The 23,584-nt window shown below is 45.0% G+C and overlaps 1 protein-coding gene across 1 annotated transcript; it reads left to right on the forward strand.

The window, feature by feature from the left end:
* The first annotated feature begins 99 nt into the window (after nucleotides 1–99).
* L3HYPDH (trans-L-3-hydroxyproline dehydratase) lies at nucleotides 100–14,263 on the forward strand. The gene is made up of 5 exons (XM_040332404.1): nucleotides 100–628; nucleotides 4,224–4,393; nucleotides 4,570–4,692; nucleotides 12,102–12,239; nucleotides 13,982–14,263. Exons 1-5 carry the CDS (start codon nucleotides 145–147, stop codon nucleotides 14,105–14,107), a joined length of 1,041 nt encoding a protein of 346 aa, XP_040188338.1. The 5' UTR covers nucleotides 100–144; the 3' UTR covers nucleotides 14,108–14,263.
* The last annotated feature ends 9,321 nt before the right edge of the window (nucleotides 14,264–23,584 follow it).

A 23,584-nucleotide genomic window follows, 5' to 3' on the forward strand; every position in this document is an offset into this window, starting at 1 on the left:
AAGTTTTGCCCACACTAAAGATGGCCGCCGCCGGAGGAGTGCGGGGTGTAGCAAGATGGCGGCGACGAAACGTCACTTTCGTTACACTTTCTGACGGGTCGCCTAATCTGTCACAATACCGTGGCAGTCCTGTGGTGAAGTATCATGTCGGCGCTGAAGTTTCGCTTACCCCCGAATGATGGGCCGGTGCTGTCGGTGGTGGACATGCACACGGGCGGGGAACCGCTTCGGATTGTTCTGAGTGGAGCCCCGGTGCCGGAGGGGAGCACGGTTCTGGAGAAGAGGCGCTGGGTGCGGGAAAACATGGACTGGGTCCGCCGCCTGCTGATGCTGGAGCCCCGGGGGCATCGGGACATGTACGGGGCTCTGCTGGTGCCCAGCGAGGTGCCGGAGGCCCACCTAGGGGTGCTGTTCATGCACAATGAGGGCTACAGCACCATGTGTGGGCACGCCGTCATCGCCCTGGGCCGCTTCGCTGTGGATTATGGGCTGGTGGAACCGCAGGGGCGGGACACTCCTGTTAATATACACTGCCCCTGCGGAGTGGTGCAGGCCTACGTCTCCCATAATGAGGGGCGCAGTGGGCGTGTACGCTTCCATAGTGTACCAGCCTTCGCCCTCTGCACAGGTAATTGTTATCATCATATTGGTATTATTATAATGATTATGTCATCTTCTTCAATATATGTCATCACATCGCCCCCTGCGCTGTGACATCACATCACCCTCTGTACTGTCTGTTATCGCATTATCCTCCGTCCCGGAGACCCTTGGTTACTAGTACTTCCACTGTACCCATTGTGCAGATCTGATCTCTTCTATTTCCCTTTTTTTTTAACCACATTTGTCAAACAGAAATCTGGCCCTTCAGTCTTGTCATGTGGCCCTCTCTCCCAGTTCTGCAGCTGGAATGTGGCAGAACGCTTTCCCGCTACATCCAGCTCTCACGCTCCACTCCCGCTCCCTGCAAGGTGAGGCAGAGCCGCCTACACTGGGAGGCAAGGTAGGAGAGCGAGAGATGCAGGAGAGCTTCTGGGAAGAGGTTGGGGTTGCACTCTGTGCATATCGCACCCCTAAACCCTGCGCTCTTTACGCAGCACACGCCTGAACTCTGTATGCAAAGCACCCCTGAACCCTGCACTCAACGCACTCAATGCATGTAACACACTCCTGAACCCTACACTCTGTACGTAGCATAATCCTGAGCTCTGCACATAATGCACTCCTGAACCCTGCACTCTGCACATAGCATAATCCTGAGCTCTGCACATAATGCACTCCTGAGCCCTGCACTCTGCACATAGCATTATCCTGAGTAGAGGTCGACCGATATGGGTTTTTCTCTGGCCGATACCGATGCCGATATTTAGAATTTGGGGCGGCCGATGGCCGATATATGATGCCGATTTTTGCGGCCGATATTTTAGGCCGATTTTTTATTTTTTGGCAGGTGGCGCTAATTGGCACTGGCAGATTGCACTGGATGGAACCAATTGGCAAAAGCAGATGGCACTGATTGGCAGGTGGCACTGAATGGCACTAATTGGCACTGGCAGGTGGCACTAATTGGCACTGGCAGGTGGCACTAATTGGCACTGGCAGGTGGCACTAATTGGCATGTGGCACTGGATGGTACTGGCAGGTGGCACTAATTGGCAATAGTTAGCACTGGCAGGTGGCACTAATTGGCAGGTGGCACTGGATGGCCTTGGCAGGTGGCACTAGTTGGCACTGGATGGCAGATGGCACTGGCAGATGGCACTGGATGGCATTGGCAGGTGGCACTGGATGGCATTGGCAATGCCAGGTGGCACTGGATGGCACTAGATGGCATTAGCAGGTGGCACTGGATGGTATTGGCAGGTGGCACTGGATGGCGTTGCCACTGGCAGGTGGCACTGGATGGCATTGACAGGTGGCACTGGATGGCATTAACAGATGGCACTAGTTGGCATTGGCAGGTGGCACTAGTTGGCATGGCATTGGCAGGTGGCACTGGATGGCATTGGCAGGTGGCACTGGCTGGTTGGCATTAGCAGATGGCACTGGCAGGTTTCACAGCACATAATGTAGCTGAATGTGTGAAACTCTCTCTTCATACAGTTTCACAACTGCTGCAGAGAGAAAGAGGAGCTCAGATTCGTTGCGATGCTGAAGGTGGGCGGGACCCGGGTTGGGCGGGGCTCAGCTGTCCACCAGCCAATGGGATGAGATCATTGGCTGGATAGCTGCTGAGTCCCGCCCACCCCGGGTCCCGCCCACCTTCAGCATCGCAACGAATCTGAGCTCCTCTTTCTCTCTGCAGCAGTTGTGAAACTGTATGAAGAGAGAGTTTCACACATTCAGCTACATTATGTGCTGTGAAACTGTGAGAGCAGAGAGAGAGAGGAGCTCAGATTCATCGTGATGTTGGAGGTGGGCGGGACCCGGGGTGGGCGGGACCCAGCAGCTATCCAGCCAATGATCTCATCCCATTGGCTGGTGTTGGACAGCTGAGTCCCGCCCACCCCGGGTCCCGCCCACCCCGACATCAGTCAGACAGCTCCATTCTCCTTCACACACAGCACTGCTCTGCAGACAGTGTGGAGAAGGGAGGGGGAACCCCATGTTCCTCCTTCCTTCTCCACACTCTGCTGATGCAGATCTGCTAAATATCGGCCACATATGGATAATAATCGGCCGATGCCGATTTCTCCAAAATGACTGAATATCGGCCCGATATATCGGCCGGCCGATATATCGGTCGACCTCTAATCCTGAGCTCTGCACATGGCATAATCCTGAGCTCTGCACATAATGCACTCCTGAACTCTGTACATAGCATAATCCTGAGCTCTGCACATAATGCACTCCTGAACCCTGCACTCTGCACATAGCATAATCCTGAGCTCTGCACATAATGCACTTCTGAGCCCTGCACTCTGCACATAGCATTATCCTGAACTCTGCACATAGCATAATCCTGAGCTCTGCACATAATGCACTCCTGAGCCCTGCACTCTGTACATAGCCTAATCCTGAACCCTACACTCTGTACATAGCATAATCCTTAACCCTACACTCTGTACATAGCATAATTCTGAGCTCTGCACATAATGCACTCCCAAGCCCTGCACATAGCATAATCCTGAGCTTTACACTCTGTACATAGCATACTCCTGAGCCCTACACATGGCATAATTCTGAGCTCTGTACATAGCATAATCCTGAGCTTTACACTCTGTACATAGCATAATCCTGAGCTTTACACTCTGTACATAGCATAATCCTGAGCTTTACACTCTGTACATAGCATAATCCTGAGCTCTGCACATAGCATAATCCTGAGCTCTGAACACTGCACTCTGTACATAATGCACTCCTGAGCACTGCACTCTGCACATAGCATAATCCCGAGCTTTACACTCTGTACATAGCATAATCCTGAGCTCTGCACATAATGCACTCTGTACATAATGCACTTCTGAACCCTACACTCTGTACATAGCAATATGTAGCAAAAATATGTGCATTATCTGTAAAGGTGAAATTGTCCTTTTAAATTGTATAACTATATTGCATATCTTATATGAATATTGTAAGTCCAGGGGGTTATAGTGGATATATGTTTATACGGTGCTCACAATGGGCGCATCTGTAAGTAAAGAAAATATGTATATAAATATTTGTTAAAAATCATAGTCTGGAGTTGGGCTTTAAAGCAGTAGTAAAGTCCGCCCCTAACAAGCCTGCCCCCCCCCAACTCGCACTAATGCCACCCCCACCAGAGACAAAAGGTAAGGCAGCAATCAGAGGCCTTACCTTACGGCAGATGACGAGGATCCGGGGTAGGGCTGCTGCGTCGCGCTCCAGCTTGCAGAGGGAAGAGACGGGGCATATCCTGAGTCCTAAGACTCCCTGGCCATCCGGGTCTCGGGTCCCGCTTCCTGATAGGCCGGGAGGAGAATCAGTAAGACAATAGCAAATATTAATTCGCTATTATCACACAACTGGGTGGGCTCATTGCGCCCCAAGCCCACACTTTTTTGAAGCCTCAGGCTCTAATCGTGTGCTTAAAAAAAAAAAAAAAACATTGAAATCCATGCGTCTGGTGCCCTGCGTGTAGATTAAGGGCCGGGCGCAGATTAGGGGGGCGATGGGCCACCACTGAGTGTAAGGCTATCTTTATTCTTTAAACACAACCTCTCTCTTAAACTGATGCTCTGCTGATGTTTTGTGTGCAGATGTCCCGGTGGATGTTCCTGGCCATGGGACAGTAGTAGTGGACATAGCATATGGAGGAGCCTTCTATGCCTTTGTAAGTGCACAGAGGTTTGGCCTGGATGTGTGCACCTCTAAGACCAGGGATCTGGTAGATGCTGCAGCTGCAGTGACTGATGCTATGAAGGCTCAGGTAGGGTCCTTCCAATCCACTGACCACTCCGGTCTTTTGTGCCCAGTAATCTGTTCTCCTGTCCCACCACTAATAGATTAACAGATACTAATATTTCTTACTTCAGCACATAATAAAACTAACCTTCTCTCTCATTGTAAATGTTTACTGAATGGTCTTTTGGATTTCTTTTTCAGGTTAAAATCAGCCATCCAGACAGCGAAGATCTGGCTTTCTTATATGGCACAATACTGACTGATGGAAAGGATGCATACAGCGAGGAGCCCACTGCCAACATCTGTATCTTCGCAGATTCCCAGGTAGCAATCTATTGACCCAAAGCAAAAAACAACAAAGCATTTCCCTCTATAGTGTGTGCTCATCTCAGTTAACCACTTAAAGTGGAGGTTCACCCGGAAATGACAATTTTTAACCTTAGATTGAGGCTCATTTTGTCAAGGAGAATCGGGTAGTTTTTTTTTACAATCGAAGCAGTACTTGCCGTTTAAGAGAGCGATCTTCTCCGCCACTTCCGGGTATGGGCTGCGGGACTGGGCGTTCCTTCTTGATTGACAGGCTTCCGACGGTCGCATCTATCGCGTCACGATTTTCCGAAAGTAGCCGAACGTCGGTGCGCAGGCGCCGTATAGAGCCGCGCCGATGTTCGGCTTCTTTCGGCTACTCGTGACGCGATAGATGCGACCCTCGGAAGCCTGTGAATCAAGAAGGAACGCCCAGTCCCGAAGACCATACCCGGAAGCGGCGGAGAAGATCGCTCTCTAAAACGGTAAGTACGGCTTTGTTTTTAAAAAAACTATCCGATTCCCCTTGACAAAATGAGCATCAATCTAATCTTAAATTTTTTTTTTAGGGTGAACTCCCGCTTTAAGACCCGGACCTTTTAGGCAGCTAAAAGACCCGGCCAGTTTTTGCGATTCGGAACTGCGTCGCTTTAACTGACAATTGCGCGGTCGTGCGACGTGGCTCCCAAACAAAATTGACGTCCTTTTTTACCCACAAATAGAGCTTTCTTTTGGTGGTATTTGATCACCTCTGTGGTTTTTATTTTTTTGCGCTATAAACAAAAATAGAGCGACAATTTTGAAAAAAATTCAATATTTTTTTGTTATAATAAATATACCCCAAAAATATATAAAAAAAAAAACATTTTTTTTCTCAGTTTAGGCCGATACGTATTCTTCTACCTATTTTTTGTAAAAAAAAAAATCGCAATAAGCGTTTATCGGTTGGTTTGCGCAAAATTTATAGCGTTTACAAAATAGGGGATAGTTTTATTGCATTTTTTTTATTACTCCTAATGGCGGCGATCAGCTATTTATTTATTTATTTATTTATTTATTTATTTATTTTTTTTATTTTTTTTCCACTTCGGACAATTTTGACACATTTTTGGGACCATTGTCATTTTCACAGCAAAAAATGCATTTAAAATGCATTGTTTGTTGTGAAAATGACAATTGCAGTTTGGGAGTTAACCACAAGGGGGCGCTGAAGGGGTAATGTGTGACCTCGTTTGTGTTTCTAACTGTAGGGGGGTGTGGCTGTAGGTGTGACGTCATCGATTGTGTTTCCCTATAAAAGGATCACACGATCGATGACGGCGCCACAGTGAAGAACAGGGAAGCTGTGTTTACACACAGCTCTCCCCGTTCTTCAGCTCCGGGGACCAATCGCGGGACTCCAGCGGCGATCGGGTCCCGCGGTCACGGAGCTACGGACCTGGTCGCGGGAGCGCACCCGCGACCCACGGCTGGGCCCTTAAAGCGGAGGTTCACCCTAAAAAACAACTCTACCATGCCATCCAGCATACGAGCGTCAGCTAAAGTATGCCTTTATTTTATTTTTTTTGCGCTGTACTCAGTTCAATCCATTAGTTTTGTTTCAGACTTGGCGTTCAGAGTTGGCGTTCCTATGCAGAGGGAACATGATTGACGGCCGGCTATAGTGCGTCACGCTTCCCGAAAATAGCCGTAGTAGGACTCGGCTCTTCAAGGCGCTATACGGCGCCTGCGCACAGACGAGGAGCTGACTGCGCAGGCGCCGTGAAGATCCAAGTCCTATTTCGGCTATTTTTGGGAAGTGTGACGTGCCATAGCCAGCCGTCAATCATGTTCCCCTCTTCATAGGAACGCCTACTCCTCGCGTGAGTCTGAAACTTAACTAAACTGTGAGTACAGCGGAAAAAAATAAAATAAAGGCATACTGTTGCTAACGCTAGTATGCTGCTTTCCGTCCGCTTTAGAGGACGTACATGTACGTGCTTGTGCCCAGCTGTGCCATTCTGCCGACTTAAATGTGCAGGAGGCGGTCCTTAAGTGGTTAAGTGTCAATTCTGTCTGCTGCTTCGTTCCTCTGCTGTGAGCATGAATCGGTTCTGACAAGTTTCTTGACACCAAGAGAAAAAAGGTGACAGGGGAGGGATCTCCAGCAGAGTGACCGCCTCAGCTGTGCTCCTGTGTGCTGTGTGAAGAGGGGTGTGTCTCTTTCCTCCAATCAGCTCTCAGAGCTCTCCTTACTGAGTGTAACTTCAGCTCTTTGCCTCCTTTTTCCTGAACATTCGGACAAGCTTTATAATTCCGTACACCCAGAAGGTGTCATTTTTTTACCTTAATGTAGAGAATGCATTAAGGTAAATAAAACTCCAGCCTTTTGAACCACTTCAATTGTTGGGGTTTACATACACTTTAATCTGCTCCGAAAGATGACGACCATATATAAGGACCTTGAAGGCTGGCAAGAAATATTCTGTGCACATTAAAATGTATTTCCAGAAAGATCGCCACTGCCGAATAACAAAGTCCTCTGTGTAGTAACCCTGAGGGAAAGTAGCCAGCATTTTTAGCAAAGGTTAAAAATAGAAGCCTTCAGGTCCGGTCTCCTTTAAGTGGGGTGATGGTTACCTAAATCTCTATGAATTGATTTAATATGAAAGTTTGCGGAAATAAAAAAAATAATAGTTGGACGTGTTTCAAATATCAGTACACAGGCCTATTCATTTGGCAGTGTTGGTTACAAGTCGCTACAGTGATCAGTCCAGTCAAAGGAATGCTAAGAACGGCTCAGCCACACAAACCCAGGAACTTAACTGTCAGCAGGTCCCGGTGTTTAAAGTGGTTGTAAACCCTTACATACGGGTGCCACACACTGGGGGGGGTGCCAGGCCTGCGTCGCCCGATATGACACAAAGTCCCGCCTCTTGGTTTGGCTCCTTTGATAGACAGCACACTTGTCCAATGCCGAGACATGTGCTGTCTATCACAGACAGGAGCCGCTCCAGGAGGCAGGACTTATGTGATGGCGGGAACCCGGCAATTCAAATTAAAACTGTCACAGCGGGTGACGCTGACTTTTGTGTGGTGATCCGGCCAGCTCTCTTCCTCTCTTCTCTCTGATACCCTGCCCAGGTGAGGTTGCATTGGATGGGCACAACTGAGCCCTGCATTCTTTATGTAGCGCACTCCTTAGCCCTGCATTCTTTATGTAGCGCACTCCTTAGCCCTGCATTCTTTATGTAGCGCACTCCTTAGCCCTGCATTCTTTATGTAGTGCACCCCTTAGCCCTGCATTCTTTATGTAGTGCACCCCTTAGCCCTGCATTCTTTATGTAGCGCACTCCTTAGCCCTGCATTCTTTATGTAGCGCACTCCTTAGCCCTGCATTCTTTATGTAGCGCACCCCTTAGCCCTGCATTCTTTATGTAGCGCACCCCTAAGCCCTGCATTCTTTATGTAGCGCACTCCTTAGCCCTGCATTCTTTATGTAGCGCACCCCTTAGCCCTGCATTCTTTATGTAGCGCACCCCTAAGCCCTGCATTCTTTATGTAGCGCACCCCTTAGCCCTGCATTCTTTATGTAGCGCACTCCTTAGCCCTGCATTCTTTATGTAGCGCACCCCTTAGCCCTGCATTCTTTATGTAGCGCACTCCTTAGCCCTGCATTCTTTATGTAGCGCACCCCTTAGCCCTGCATTCTTTATGTAGCGCACTCCTGAACTCTGCACTCTGTTTTTTCTCTCTTATCTTCATAACATTTTGGTAGTCATTACTCAAAAAATTCTAAGAAGTTGTTTTTTTTTTTTTTTCATCTCATGGATGAAATGTGAGAAATAATAAATTATACATAATCTCAATGTCATTAATCATTAACGCATACACTGCATATATAATTTAAGGGAAAATACGCTTCTAAATTAGTTTACAATTTGCCAAAAAAAACTTTAAATCTGTGGGTGTGCGCCTGCTGGGGTTGGACTCTAGGATGCATGAGGAATGCCCTTGGTCCCTAAGTGATCAGCTTGTCTTGCTTTGTTTAATCACATTTATTACATTTTGAAAGGTACTAAGGGCCAGATTCTGGTACAATTGCGGCGGCGCAACGTAACCCGTTTACGTTACACCGCCGCAAGTTTTCAGTGTAAGTGATCCACAAAGCACTTACCTGTAAACTTGCGGCGGTGTATCGTAAACACGTCCGGCGCAAGCCCGCCCAATTCAAATGGGGCGTGTACCATTTAAATTAGGCGCGCTCCCACGCCGGACGTACTGCGCATGCTCAGTTTTGAAATTCCCGCCGTGCTTTGCGCGATGTGATGTAATTTTTTTGAACGGCGACGTGAGTTACGGCGTTTCGTATTCCCGGACGTCTTACGCAAAAACAAAAAAAAATTGAAATTAGAAGCGGGAACGACGGCCATACTTTAACATGGCTTGTGTAAAGTTAAGGTATGTAAAATCATGAGTAACTTTGCGACGGGAAAAAATTACTAGCGACGACGTAATGAACGCGAATACCGTCGTGGATCGCTGTAAATGCTCATTAGCATACCCGACGCAGGAAAACGACGTGAACTCCACCCAGCGGCGGCCGAAGTATTGCATCCTAAGATCCGACGGTGTAAGTCAATTACACCTGTTGGATCTTAGGGCTATCTATGCGTAACTGATTCTATGAATCAGCCGCATAGATACTCTGAGAGATACAACGGTGTATCTGAGATACGCCGTCGTATCTATTCTGTGAATCTGGCCCTAAGAGTGTAAATTACACAGAACATGTTAAAAGGGATCTATGTAAAATGATGTCATAGTTTATTCATCATAAGTAGACCGACCGATACATTGGGGTTCATTTACTAAAACTAGAGCGTGCAAAATCTGGTGCAGCTGTGCATAGGAGCCAATCAGCTTCTAACTTAAAGTGGAGGTTCACCCTATAAAAAATTTCTAACAGTACATCCAGCCCAGTCCTGCCTATAAAATGACACTGACCTTTTTTTTTCCTCGTAGATAGCGTTTAGCCGTGGAATTCACTGCGGCTTCCGGGTAGAGAATCACGCGGAAGTGGGCGTTCCTATTGTCATGCCAATTGATTGACATGCTAAACGACGGCGCACACAACGTGTCACGACTTCCCGAAGGAAGGTCGGCTCGGCTCTATTCGGCGCCAGTGCGCAGGCCCCCGAATAGAGCCGAGCCGACCCGAGCTTCCAAAAAAAAATTGGAAAACCATTTATTATTTTCCTTCAACTTCACAATTATGTGCCACTTTGTGTTGGTCTATCACATAAAATCCCTTCCGCCCCGGGAGATTGCCGTGGGTGCGAGGGTGACCCTGTGCGTCCGTGTTCGGGCGTGCCTGCCTCTCCTGATCCCCCCCCCCTCCCCCACTTCTGGGTGCCCCCTCTGGGCACCACCTTGTTCTTCTTTCTTCATCCTACTTTACTGTCTTTTCTCTCATTTCTTCTCCCCTCCTCTCGATATACAGGAAAATGAGATGGGAGGCTGGGCCCGCGGGGCGCCAAATTTCATGTCCTCTCCGACGCTCCGCACTGGGTGGGGGACAGGGTTGGGTTTTATTGTAGCTTTGACGGGGTAATATTTCCCCGTAGACATGCCACCTAAAGACCCCTGTTTCCTGTCTGAGCTGTGCTTGCACTGGTGGAGTATCTGTTTTGTGATGTTATCAGTTGTACTGTTGCGATTGTAATGCTTTACTGTTTGTTATGGCCCCCGGGGGCCAGCCTCTCTGTTATAAATAAATAAAAAAAAATTGGGAAAATTTCAAGGGGTATGTATACTTTTTTGAGGCACTAGGGAAGGGAAAGGTATCCTAACTGTGTATATCTCATGACTATATTATTCTGAATCTTCAGATGGTACCATTAGAGCTGAAATTCAGCCGAGGGTTTAACCATTTAAACCCCAGACCATTATACAGGTTGAGGACCTTGCCCCTTTTTGCGATTCGGCACTGCGTCGCTTTAACTGACAATTGCGTGGTCGTGCGACGTGGCTCCCAAACAAAATTTACGTCCCTTTTTTTCCCACAAATAGAGCTTTCTTTCGGTGGTATATGATCACCTCTGCGGTTTTTGCTATAAACAAAAATAGAGCGTCAATTTTGGAAAAAATTCAATATTTTTTACTTTTTGCTATAATAAATATCCCCCAAAAATATATAAAAAAACGATTTTTTTCCTCAGTTTAGGCCGATACGTATTCTACCTATTTTTGGTAAAAAAAATCGCAATAAGCGTTTATTGATTGGTTTGCGAAAAAGCTATAGTGTTTACAAAATAGGGGATAGTTTTATGGCATTTTTATTAATAATTTTTTTTTTTTACTAGTAATGGCGGGGGTCAGCGTGTGGGTTTTTTTTTTTTTTGTGACTGACATTGTCGGACACATTTTTGGGACCATTGTCATTTTCACAGTGAATAGTGCTATAAAAATGCACTGAGAAAATGGCAGTGAAGGGGTTAACCACTATGGGGCGCTAAGGGGTTAAGTGTGCCCTAAGTGAGTGAATATTACTGTAGGGAGGCGTGGCTGAACGTGTGATGTCACTGATCGTCGTTTCCTATAACAGGGAACAGACGATCAGTGTCACTGCCACAGAGAAGAATGGGGAAGGTGTGTTTACACTCACCTCTCCCCGTTCTTCAGATCCTGTGACCGATCGCGGGACACCGGCGGCGATCAGGGTCCCACAGGCGTGGTCACGGAGCTTTGGACCGGGTCGCAAGCGCAACCCACAGCTGGACACTTAAAGGACAACGTAACTGTACGTGCCTGTGCCCAGCCGTGCCATTCTGCCGACGTATATCGGCGTTAGGCGGTCCTTAAGTGGTTAAAGTGGTCCCACAGTAGCCAAATGGTCACATACTATTCTATAGTATCCTCTTCCCAGTTCATTTTTTTTCCATGTGTTGGATCTTGCTAACTTTTTGTGTTCCTTTAGGACTGTTTTCGTTAAAGACACGCACATTATATATATATATATATATATATATATATATATATATATATATATATATATATACACATACATACATACACACATACATACACACACACATACATACACACACACATACATACACACACACACACACACACACACATACATACACACACACATACATACACACACACACACACACACACACACACACTAAAAGTTTGGATTGAGAGCATGATTTGTTCCAGAAGCATGCTTGTAATCCAAAGCACTTGTATATCAAAGTGGTTAATGTAAGAGGCGCCTCTCTTCGCTTGTACATCAAGTCATAATGTATTTTAGATAGTGTGCATGTCTTGCAAACGCTCTCAAACCAAGGTTTTACTGTACATATACACACTCATATTTTAGGGTGGAATCTCTTGCTTTTTCATTCTTCTTCCCTTTTTTTTTTTTTTAAACTCTTTAGGTTGATCGCAGTCCTACTGGGTCTGGTGTGACCGCTCGGATTGCCTTACAGTACCACAAAGGTCTAATACAACTAGATCAAACAAGGACTTTTAAGAGTGGAGCCACCGAATCCTTATTTACTGGGAAGGCTGTTAAGGTATTTGAAGAACACATTCTTTATTAATTTGAAATCCTTTAGAAAATAAAATGATGGGTCCATGCACCCAAAAGTGATATTTTTGCTATGGGGGGGGGGGGGGGGGGGCTGGTGGGCTTAGTCAGCCCCTGGTTTCTTATACATCAGATATTCCAGCATGGGATCTCCCTACTAACACTATTCCTGTCCACTTGGGAGATTTGGGCATTCCAGCATCTCCTGCTCCGTTCTCTATAATTCAAAATAAATAAAACCCAAACTAGAGCATAGAACCCTTCATAACGTCTACAGCAGATGGACAGACCCACAAAGTCAAATGCAGAGATTTTGAGAGAGATAAACTGTCATGTTCACAAAAAGTAAATAATTATAATGATTTAAAACTAAATATACATATTCTTGCATAAACTCACTTGTGATTGTTATATTTTAGGATGGTGAAGTGAGGTGTTTTTTTTTTTTTCTCTCTTTAATTCCATATGTGGTCCGAAGGGGGGAAAAAAACAAAAACCTTGCCGTATTTACACTAAAATGCAATAAATAAATAAATATTAAATGTCATTTTTGCTTTTAAAGTGGTTGTAAACCCTACTTTATGACTTTTACCTACAGGTAAGCCTATAATAAGGCTTACCTGTAGGTATAAAGAATATCTCCTAAACCTGCGCGGTTTAGGAGATATTCCCCCCGCAATGCGCCGCTGATTGCAGCGGCGCATGCGCAGCGGGGGTCCTCGGCTAAAGGACCAACAGCCGCCGGACCTTGCCGAATTGAAGTCAGCCAGTGACATCATCGCCGCTCCAGCCAATCACAGCGCTGGAGCGGCGATACCCGGAAGACACGCCGGAGCAAGATGACATCTCGCTCGGCGTGGACCAGGTAAGTTCCTCTCACCTCGTTCCGAGGTAAGTATTTCATAATGAGCTAATATGCGGTGCATAGTAGCTCATTATGGCTTTTGCCTTTCAGGTGGAAAAAAAAATGAATCGCGGGTTTACAACCGCTTTAAGAGCATTGGGGCGGAAGCTACGTTTTGACTTTGCTTCCACCCTGCAATGGTATGGAAACGGGTGGGTGCCATCTTCCCCTCACTCAGCTCCATGCCACAGAGGAAGAAGGACCTGATCGCCTCTGCTGCTACAGACAACTCCGGTAAGCAGCAGGGGGCCCTTTCCCACGGCCGATTCAAAGTGAACCCACTGCAGAGACCACGCTAATAAGAAACCGGACTGCTCCCCGAAGAAGAGGATACTGGGGTTATGGTAGCTAGCTGCTGCCATAACGGATATCCCTCTTCAAAGTGCCGATGTATATCGCGTGATCCGGTCCAGAAGTGGTTAAACACTGCTCGATTACTTCTGCCTTACTTTCTGGTCAGACTTTAGGTCATGACACAGGAAGGAGTTGACCAGCTGACCTCATTAGCGCACGCCTTGCATCTACACTCTGGTTAACTCCTTCCTGTGTCATGACCTAAAGTCTGACCAGGAAGTAAGGCAGAAGTAATCAAGCAGTGTGTTTTAACAGCTATGAAGAGAGTCAGGTAAGCTTTGTAGAATTATTAGAAAGCTGTTTTATGTTTGCAAATAAAGTTTATTAATGTTATATTGGTACATAGGGGAGCTGGAATTTAGAAAACAAAACTTTAAGTAACATTGTATTGGTTCATAGCATTAGAAGTACACTGAATGGATTATTATGGATGGATGATTTTCTTCTGACACAATCATCTCTTTACTCAGGAGACCGTGTGTGGGGAACATAAAGCTGTGATCGTGGAGGTCTCTGGCCACGCTTACTACACTGGAACAGCAAGCTTTGTTCTGGAAAACGAAGATCAGCTGAAAGACGGCTTTCTCCTTAAATAATGACCCAATCCGAGTCAAGTGTCCTGATTCTATATATGGCTTGTACAATCATTAGAATTTACTATATGGTTGATTTCAGTTTAGTGCTGAGTTATCTGACCTCATTCGCTAGACTTTAAAGCTGAAATCTAGGAAAATACAACATCCCTAAATCTATTTTTTTGTTTTTGTTTTTTTGTTTAATGCCAAACATTATCAGTAGCTTAATATGACTTGATATCGGCCTCTTGCAGTCTCTGTACAGCAGAGCTTGGGGGGGGGGGGGGAATCAGCACAAAGAGCCAATCAGGTTTGTTACAGTGCTGGGAACATGCTGATGGGAGGGGAGAAAAGAATAAAGCCGATCAGATTATTGTACAAAAAATATCGCTTTCAAATCGATCCTAAGATCTGATCGTTGGTACACAGCTTTCGTCCAAAATTTTCCAAAGGGACAAACGCAAAAAGAATTCTCGTATGATTTTTTATTTAATCAGCACAGTTTTCATCCGTAAATACGATACAAATACATTACATCACTTCCAAATTTGTATTCTGCCATGTGAGAAATTCGTACTTTGGTAACCTGTTAGTTTTCGATATGGAGAGTGGCATGCAGGAAAAAAAAAAAAAAAAACGGGCGATCATTTGTCGGATAATCTCATTGTGTGTTCTGGCGTAACAGAGGGATCCTCATGAATGTGCTGTTTCTCCTTTTACTGTCCCGCCAGAGTAGGGCCTTCAGCCGGTTGATTGGCCAGGACCAGATGTCGTAACTCCCGCACACGTGCACAGAATTGTGCCAGGACTGTATGCTGCACATACAAATACTAACGGGTAAAGAGAAACCTCTATGACAGAACAGATGTACATAGTCTTTTTTTTTTTTTTTTGTCAGCGAGGCAACTTAACCACTTCCGGACCGCCTCCTGCACATATACGTCGGCAGAATGGCACGGCTGGGCACATGTACGTACAGGTACGTCCTGTACTAGTACCCAGTCGTGGGTCGCGGACGCGCGCCCGCGACCCGGTCCGAAGCTCCGGGACCGCGGGTCCCGCGGACCCGATCGCCGCTGGAGTGTGGCGATCGGTCCCCGGAGCTGAAGAACGGGGAGAGCCGTGTGTAAACACGGCTTCCCCGTTCTTCACTGTGGCGGCTGCATCGATCGTGTCATCCCTTTTTATATCGATGACGTCACACCTACAGCCACACCCCCCTACAGTTGTAAACACACACTAGGTGAAACAAAACTCCTACAGCGCCCCCTGTGGTTAACTCCCAAACTGCAACTGTCATTTTCACAATAAACAATGCAATTTAAATGCATTTTTTGCTGTGAAAATGACAATGGTCCCAAAAATGTGTCAAAATTGTCCGAAGTGTCCGCCATAATGTCGCAGTCACGAAAAAAATCACTGATCGCCGCCATAAGTAGTAAAAAAAAAATTATAAAAATGCAATAAAACTATCCCCTATTTTGTAAACGCTATAAATTTTGCGCAAACCAACCAATAAACGCTTATTGCGATTTTTTTTTTTTTTTTTTTTTTTTTTTTTTACCAAAAATAGGTAGAAGAATACGTATCGGCCTAAACTGAGGAAAAAAAATGTTTTTTATATATATTTTTGGGGGATATTTATTATAGCAAAAAGTAAAAAATATTGCATTTTTTTCAAAATTGTCTCTCTATTTTTGTTTATAGCACAAAAAATAAAAACCGCAGAGGTGATCAAATACCACCAAAAGAAAGCTCTATTTGTGGGAAAAAAAGGACGCCAATTTTGTTTGGGAGCCACATCGCACGACAATTGTCTGTTAAAGCGACGCAGTGCCGAATTGTGAAAACCCCTTGGGTCATTTAGCAGCATATTGGTCCGGTCCTTAAGTGGTTAAAGCGGAGGTTCACCCAAAAATCAACTTTCTGCCATTAGATCCAGCATACTGCTGACATCTGCAGTATGCTGTTTTTTTTGTACTTATCGTTTTATCAGTCATTTTTATCCGGCTCCGAGCGGGGATTTCTGCGGGGAATAGGCGTTCCTAAGCCAAGCGGATTTGATTGACGGGCTGCTAATGCGCGTCGCGCCTTCCGAAAATACCCGAAGTGACACTCGGGTTTTACGGCGCTATACGGCGCCTGCCGTGTAGAGCTGACTGCGCAGGCGCCGTAAACACCCGAGTGTCACTTCAGGTATTTTTGGAAGGCGTGATGCGCTTTAGCAGCCCGTCAATCAACTCCGCTTGGCTTAGGAACGCCTATACCCGGAAGGAATCCCCGCTCGGAGCCGGATAACGACGGCTGATAAAACGATAAGTACAAAAAAAAAAAACCAGCATACTGCAAATGTCAGCAGTATGCTAGATCTAATGACAGAAAGTTGATTTTTGGGTGAACCTCCGCTTTAATTCCCACTTTAAGGCACCATACACACTTGTACGACTCCAAAGTTGCGCCGATTTAGTATTGCAAATTTGACGCAACTTTATTCGAGTGCAACTTTGATACGACTCTAGTTTTGACCAGTGATGATGTACAAATGTTACACAAATGTTGTATAATATTCAGGTATGACTTTTGAGGGTTAACATTGCACTCTATGGCCCTCACGTTGCATAAATGTCTGACCAAAGTAGTGCATGAACTACTTTGAAGTCACTGCAGCTTTAAATCGCACATATATGAATAGTTATTATTGAAAACATGGGGAACGACTTGTCATGCAACTTTGATGTCCAAAGTTGCATGACAAGTCACACAAGTATGAATGGAGCCTAAAGAAGCAGTCGGGAAGCAACAATTGAAAATCAGAATCTCCACCCTTAACGTTTATATTAAAGGTAAATTTATTCATTTTAATCATTTTTTTTATTTTAAAATGTTTTAAATATTTTTTTTCTTTATTACTTTTTTTTCTTTACATACAGAGCAATACATTGTTACCGTAGTAACACTACTCTGGGGAGATGATCAGGATTTTTTTTTTTTTGCACACTATGATTGTTTATAACTGAATTTTACAGTTATAAGCAACCATTTTTTTTTTTTTTTCCTGAATCAAAAGTGTTCATTCAGTGTTTACTATTGTGATTAATCGAGATTGGCCACAGCTAATCGCATTGGCTATGATTGGCCCTGTCTTTACCATGTGATCATTGTCATCAATTACAGCGCTCATCACAATAGTACACAATGAAAGGCATGAAACCAAGCCTTTTTAGAGCCCTTTCACACTGTGACGCCCATAGCGTCGATGGTAAAACGCCACTATTTTTACCGCCGACACGATGGGCGGATTTGCGGGCCGCATTTCGGCCGCTAGCGGAGAACATTTACACCCTGCTAGCGGCCGAGAAAGGGTTAAGACCGCCCGCAATGCGGTTCTGAAGCAGCGCATTGCGGGCGGTATAGCCGCGCTGTCCCATTGATTTCAATGGGCAGCAGTGGAGGAGGAGCGGTAAACACACCGCTCCTTCTCCGCTCCAAAAGATGCAGGTAGCAGGACTTTTTTTACCGTCCTGCTAGCGCACCACTCAAGTGTGAAAGCCCCTCAGACACTATAGTGCCTGCAATACGCTCCAGTGTGAAAGGGGTCTTTATTGTGTACAATGGTCATGTGATTGGCGACAGCAATCGCATGGTACTGGCAGCGGGCCAATACAGTGATCCGTCATCGGCTGTGTCCGGTGGACACAGCTGGTGACAGATCGCGCTAGAGTGCGATTCTGGGGGAATGTCATATGACGTCCTCCCAGGATAAGAGGGCTCCTGCTCGGCTGTCATATTACCATAGGCTGGACTGGAGGGGGTTAAAGACCAGATGAAAGAACATTGGATGGCCATAGCAACTAATCGGATCACAGATGTCATTCTAGCCAGGGCACATTACAACATGGAAGTAGGAATCTGAGTGACTGCTGTAGGTAATATCAGTTTTTCCTCTGCTGCTGTTTTGAAATTTTATAATTTAAAACGTTCATACCTCAACACATAAAAAATTGGATCTTGATGCATTTTTTCTATTTTTCTACACAGTACATTGCAACGCACATTGTGCATTGGGGTGCCATTTAAAATGATTAGTAAAACAATGTACATAATGTATTACCATGCATTGTTGGAAGTCACCTGCTGACCACACTAAATCCAATGTGCTCCTAATGTGATGAATGCCAGAGAGTAGTTATAGCTGCCAGCAATGATCATTGTGTTCTGCTCACTGGCAGAACCCAATAGCGTCCTGGGAGGGATTTCCTCATCAACACTGACTGTGTTGATGGAGCAATCAAGTGATTTTCTTTCTTTCCACTACCTGTGGTGGAAGGAAAGAACATTTTTTTTTTTTCTATGGCTTGCTTAACCACTTGCCGACGGCTGGCCATCATATGACGTCCTGGGCTTTTTGGTGGTATATCTGAATGATGCCTGAAGCTACAGTGATCATTCAGATATCTTTTACCTAACAATATGAAGCGCTCTCCATGTATGGGAGATGTAATATGTGATGCCAAATCACTAACATACACAATGTGTAACTATGAGAAAATGTGGTATCCACAAAGATAACTAGTGCTAGTGATCATGTACCAAAGTCCCATATAATACAAAATATAAAAATGGTAATGTCCATCCAACTACAGTGAAGACGTCAGAATCTGCACAGGAGATGGATTCTGATTCCTTCCAGTGTCACCATATGTGGAATCGTCCTCAGAGGTTAAAATTGCGTCCGAATAAAGGAAAAGGTGAAATACCATTACCAGCTAAGGTGGACCCGAAACACCATATGGCGGTGGGTCTAATGCGTATGGTCAACCCAATCCTCTGGGGTACAGATCCTCCTGATGACACTGGGGTACAATTCTCCACGAATGCCAGATCCGATTTGACTCAAATCCCTTGTCGTGATGCGATGGATTGCTGTTTCATCTGTAGTGTGTGGTGGACTGACCACATAAAAAAAAAAAAGCAAAGAAACAAAAAGAAAAAGGACGCCTCCTCATAGTGTAAAAAAATGCTAGAAATTTTATTACAAAAATTTCATCCATCAAATATAAAACTCCATAAAATACCCACATCAAAGTAAACGTGAAAAAATATAGATAGGAAAAAAATATCACAAGTAAAAAAGGGAGAAATAGCACAGTCTAGGAATGGCTGGGGCCAGTATATGTGCCCGACCGGTTTCGTCTGATAAGACTTCAACTGGGGCATACACTCACCCCCCATTCCCCTGTGCTTATATAACAATATAGCTATCAATCAATAGGATGCTTACGTGAGACCCCACTCCTCAGATCCACGTGAATCCAGTGTGCGTTCCAAATAGGGCAAGTCGCCTCATGATGACGTCACCTGTGCGTTTCACTAACCGGAAGTGATAGCGCCCGGATGACCACATTAGCTGCCGTGAAAATAAGGGGAATCCTCTCGTTTATGGAGAGGATCCTCACCAATAATGTCCCCCCTATCATTCACTGCGGATGCCACCGGACCGGCAGCTCCGTACTCTCCATAGAAAAAGTCACGTCACACCGACTCCAGCCAGAGACACGTGACCACCCGGAGAGACAAAAGTCAGACAAGCCAATGGCATCCATAGGGGGATGTAGATCATGTGACCGCAAAAGCCTCCACAAGTGTCACTTGGCAACGATTCCAACAGCGTAGATCCGAGACACCTACGCCGTATATATCTGACACGCGTCTTAAGACATGACCTCATGATAAGGTCATCCGTGCGCTATCACTTCCGGTTAGTGAAACGTACAGGTGACGTCATCATGAGGCGACTTGCCCTATTTAGAACGCACGCTGGATTCACGTGGATCTGAGGAGTGGGGTCTCACGTAAGCATCCTATTGATTGATGGCTATATTGTTATATAAGCACAGGGGAATGGGGGGTGAGTGTATGCCCCAGTTGAAGTCTTAACAGACGAAACCGGTCGGGCACACATACTGGCAACAGCCATTCCTAGACTGTGCTATTTCTCCCTTTTTTACTTGAGATATTTTTTTCCTATCTATATTTTCGAATCGTACCCCAGTGTCATCAGGAGGATCTGTACCCCAGCGGATTGGGTTGACCATACGCATTAGACCCACCGCCATATGGTGTTTCGGGTCCACTTTAGCTGGTAAGGGTATTTTACCTTTTCCTTTATTCGGATGTGAGTTGCACCTCTGAGGGTGATTCCACATATGGTGACACCGGAAGGAATCGGACTCCATCTCCTGTGCAGATTCTGACGTTTTCACTGTAGTTGGATGGACATTACCATTTTATATTTTGTATTATATGGGACTTTGGTATATGATCACTAGCACTAGTTATCTTTGTGGATACCACATTTTCTCATAGTTACACGTTGTGTATTTTAGTGATTTGGCATCACTTATTTTCAAATATTAGCACTCCCATACATGGAGAGCGCTTCATATTGTTAGGTAAAAGGCGCTGCACATTATTTTCACAATTTGTTTACAATTTTTCCTTTGTTGTGCTGGCAGCCTTCACAGATATTGCACATTGGAGGAGCGCAGTATATTTTAAATATTTTTTATCACTCAGATATCGGCATTTTCAGCCGGCGATTCCCTACACCATAAGAAAAATCATAGTGGCTGTTCCGCCGCTTGATTATTCTTACGGGCGGCGAGAGGGAACGTCCCACCCCCTCCCGCCGCCCTCTGGTGCTTTTACCAACTCACCGCTACGATCAGTGAGTCGGAGAATGGATCCGCCGGCCCCGGATGTCCACCATAGAGATTTCCAGCGGACCAGATGGTCGCCGGAGTCTCTATGATCGTCGGAGGCCGGGGGCACGATGTTATGACGTCTCGCCCGGCCTCTGCATTAAAAAAAACGGTGCAGAGGCTGGGAAGCCATGTTTTTTTATTTTTTGCTTCACAGCCTAGGAGGTGAGATGTGGGTCTTATTGACCCCATATTTCACTGTAAAGAGGACCTGTCATGCCATATTCCTATTACAAGGGATGTTTACATTCCTTGTAATAGGCGTAAAAGTGATCAAATTATTATTTTTATTTTTTAAGTGTCAAATTTAGAAAATTTTGAGTCAAATTAACATTTTTTTTTGTAAAGTGCCCCTGTCCCCCGTGTGCTCGCATGCAGAATTGAACATATACGTAAGTCCCGCCCACTTATGAAAACGGTGTTGAAACGACACGCGAGGTGTCGGCGCGAGAGCAATAATTCTAGTACTAGACCTCCTCTGTAACTAGTAAAAAAATATAAAGCGTCGCCTATGGGGATTTTTAAGTACCGAAATTTGGCGCCATTCCACGAGCATGTGCAATTTTGAAGCGTGACATTTTGGGTATCTATTTACTCGGCGCAACTTCATCTTTCACATTATGCAAAAATAAAATGTTTTTTTTTTAAAGCATGAAACCAAAAAATTGCTACGCAAATACCATGCGAGATAAAAAGTTGCAATGACCGCCATTGTATTCTCTAGGGTCTCTGCTAAAAAAAAACAAACATATATAATGTTTGGGGGTTCTATGTAAGTTTCTAGCAAATAAATTATGATTTTTACATGTAGGAGAGAAATGTCAGAATTGGCCTGGTGGGCAAGTGGTTAAAGGGATGCAGACTTGCAGCTGTTCTCATTACTACCCTGAGATTGCACCAGGTGGGTATAATTAGTGCATACCCTCCCCATCTGAGATCAGTCTAAGAAAGGACATGAGCAGAAGGGCAACTTTATAAAAGCACAAGGTAGGCTTGCTAAAATCCTAGCAATTTCTAGAGAATTGTATTTTAATAACCTAACTGGAGCTACACTTTAAAGGACCTGTTCTGGACTAAATCATTATTCATGTCGGGGAATTTGGTTGGCATTAGTGAGGGACACATTAGTGCCATACATTGCAAAGCTGCCCAGAATCCATAACCAGTATATGGTGTGAATACTTCTTATAGGAAACCTGTGCTGAGTGAAGTGATGGGGGGGCGATATTCCTGTCCCCCCCTTTAATACTTGGCTTTACCAATAATCCAGTGGCTTCAATTCTTTCTACGTCACTGAGCGTAAATAAGCCTACTGATCAGAAGTCAGGAAAAATCTGAATTCCTGATCCACATACTGGTTCCGGGTCTGCTTCAGAAGTATCGAAGCCATTGGATGAGCATGACAGCCAGACTTTGAAGTTCTATCAATCCCTTGCAAAAAAAGGTTCTAATAGTTTAATGCGACAACTAATACAGTATGTCTACACAGTGCTAAGGTAATTAACAAATATATTGGGTCTGTGCTGCTGTCTTGTCAAATACAGAAATCTATAACCAATAGCTGCTGTATGAATATCGCAGGTGCTACAGAACCAAATAGAAAAAATACAGCTCTAAAATATACCGGCAAATAATATATATACCCAAAAGCTCTAAACATCAGTGAATGACATCAATTGACTATATATGTGTGTGTGTGTGTATATGTATGTATGTGTGTGTGTATGTGTGTATATATATATATATATATATATATATATATATATATATATATATATATATATATATATCGCCTTGCTGTTTTATTGCTCCACTTGACACATAACCCCTCACTCATGACACCCAGAACATTGTTATGCGGTGAACCTCATGTTGCTGTCTGTGGCTTTCATCCTCCATATATTCCTGTGGAGGATCCTAGGAAGTCTGGGACACAAGCTGAAAATATGACGGCATTTTCCTACTTTGAGGTGCGTTGTGTCAAGTAGTGAAAATAAATGGGCTGTAGTGCACCTCAACACCTGAACATTTTAGTCCTGCAGCATTTTTTCCAATGTATCACAACTCTCACAGAAGAGGATGTTGGAGTCATTATTGGTGTCGGTGAACAGAATAATAACTCCCAGCATTGGTGTTGGTGGATGCAATTATAACCCCCTACATTGGTGTTGGTGACCGCAATAGTAACCCCAAACATTGGTGTCAGTGATTGCAATAATACCCCCAGCTATTGGTGTTGGTGAATGCAAAATTAACCCCTTACATTGGTGTCAGTGACTGCAATAGTAACCCCCGAAATTGGCTGCAATAATAACCCCCTAACATTGGTGTCAGGGGATGACAAAAAAAAAAACCCTAACGTTGGTGTCAGGGGATGAAAAAAAATAACCCCCTAACGTTGGTGTCAGGGGATGACAAAAAAAAACCCCTAACGTTGGTGTCAGGGGATGGAAAAAAAATAACCCCCTAACGTTGGTGTCAGGGGATGACAAAAAATAACCCCCTAACGTTGGTGTCAGGGCATGCAATAGTAACCCCCTAACATTGGTGTCAGGGCATGCAATAGTAACCCCCTAACATTGGTGTCAGGGCATGCAATAGTAACCCCCTAACATTGGTGTCAGGGGATGCAATAACAACCCCCTAACGTTGGTGTCAGGGCATGCAATAGTAACCCCCTAACATTGGTGTCAGGGCATGCAATAGTAACCCCCTAACATTGGTGTCAGGGCATGCA

Source organism: Rana temporaria, chromosome 13 (genome assembly GCF_905171775.1).
Source record: "Rana temporaria chromosome 13, aRanTem1.1, whole genome shotgun sequence".
NCBI classification, from domain to species: domain Eukaryota; kingdom Metazoa; phylum Chordata; class Amphibia; order Anura; family Ranidae; genus Rana; species Rana temporaria.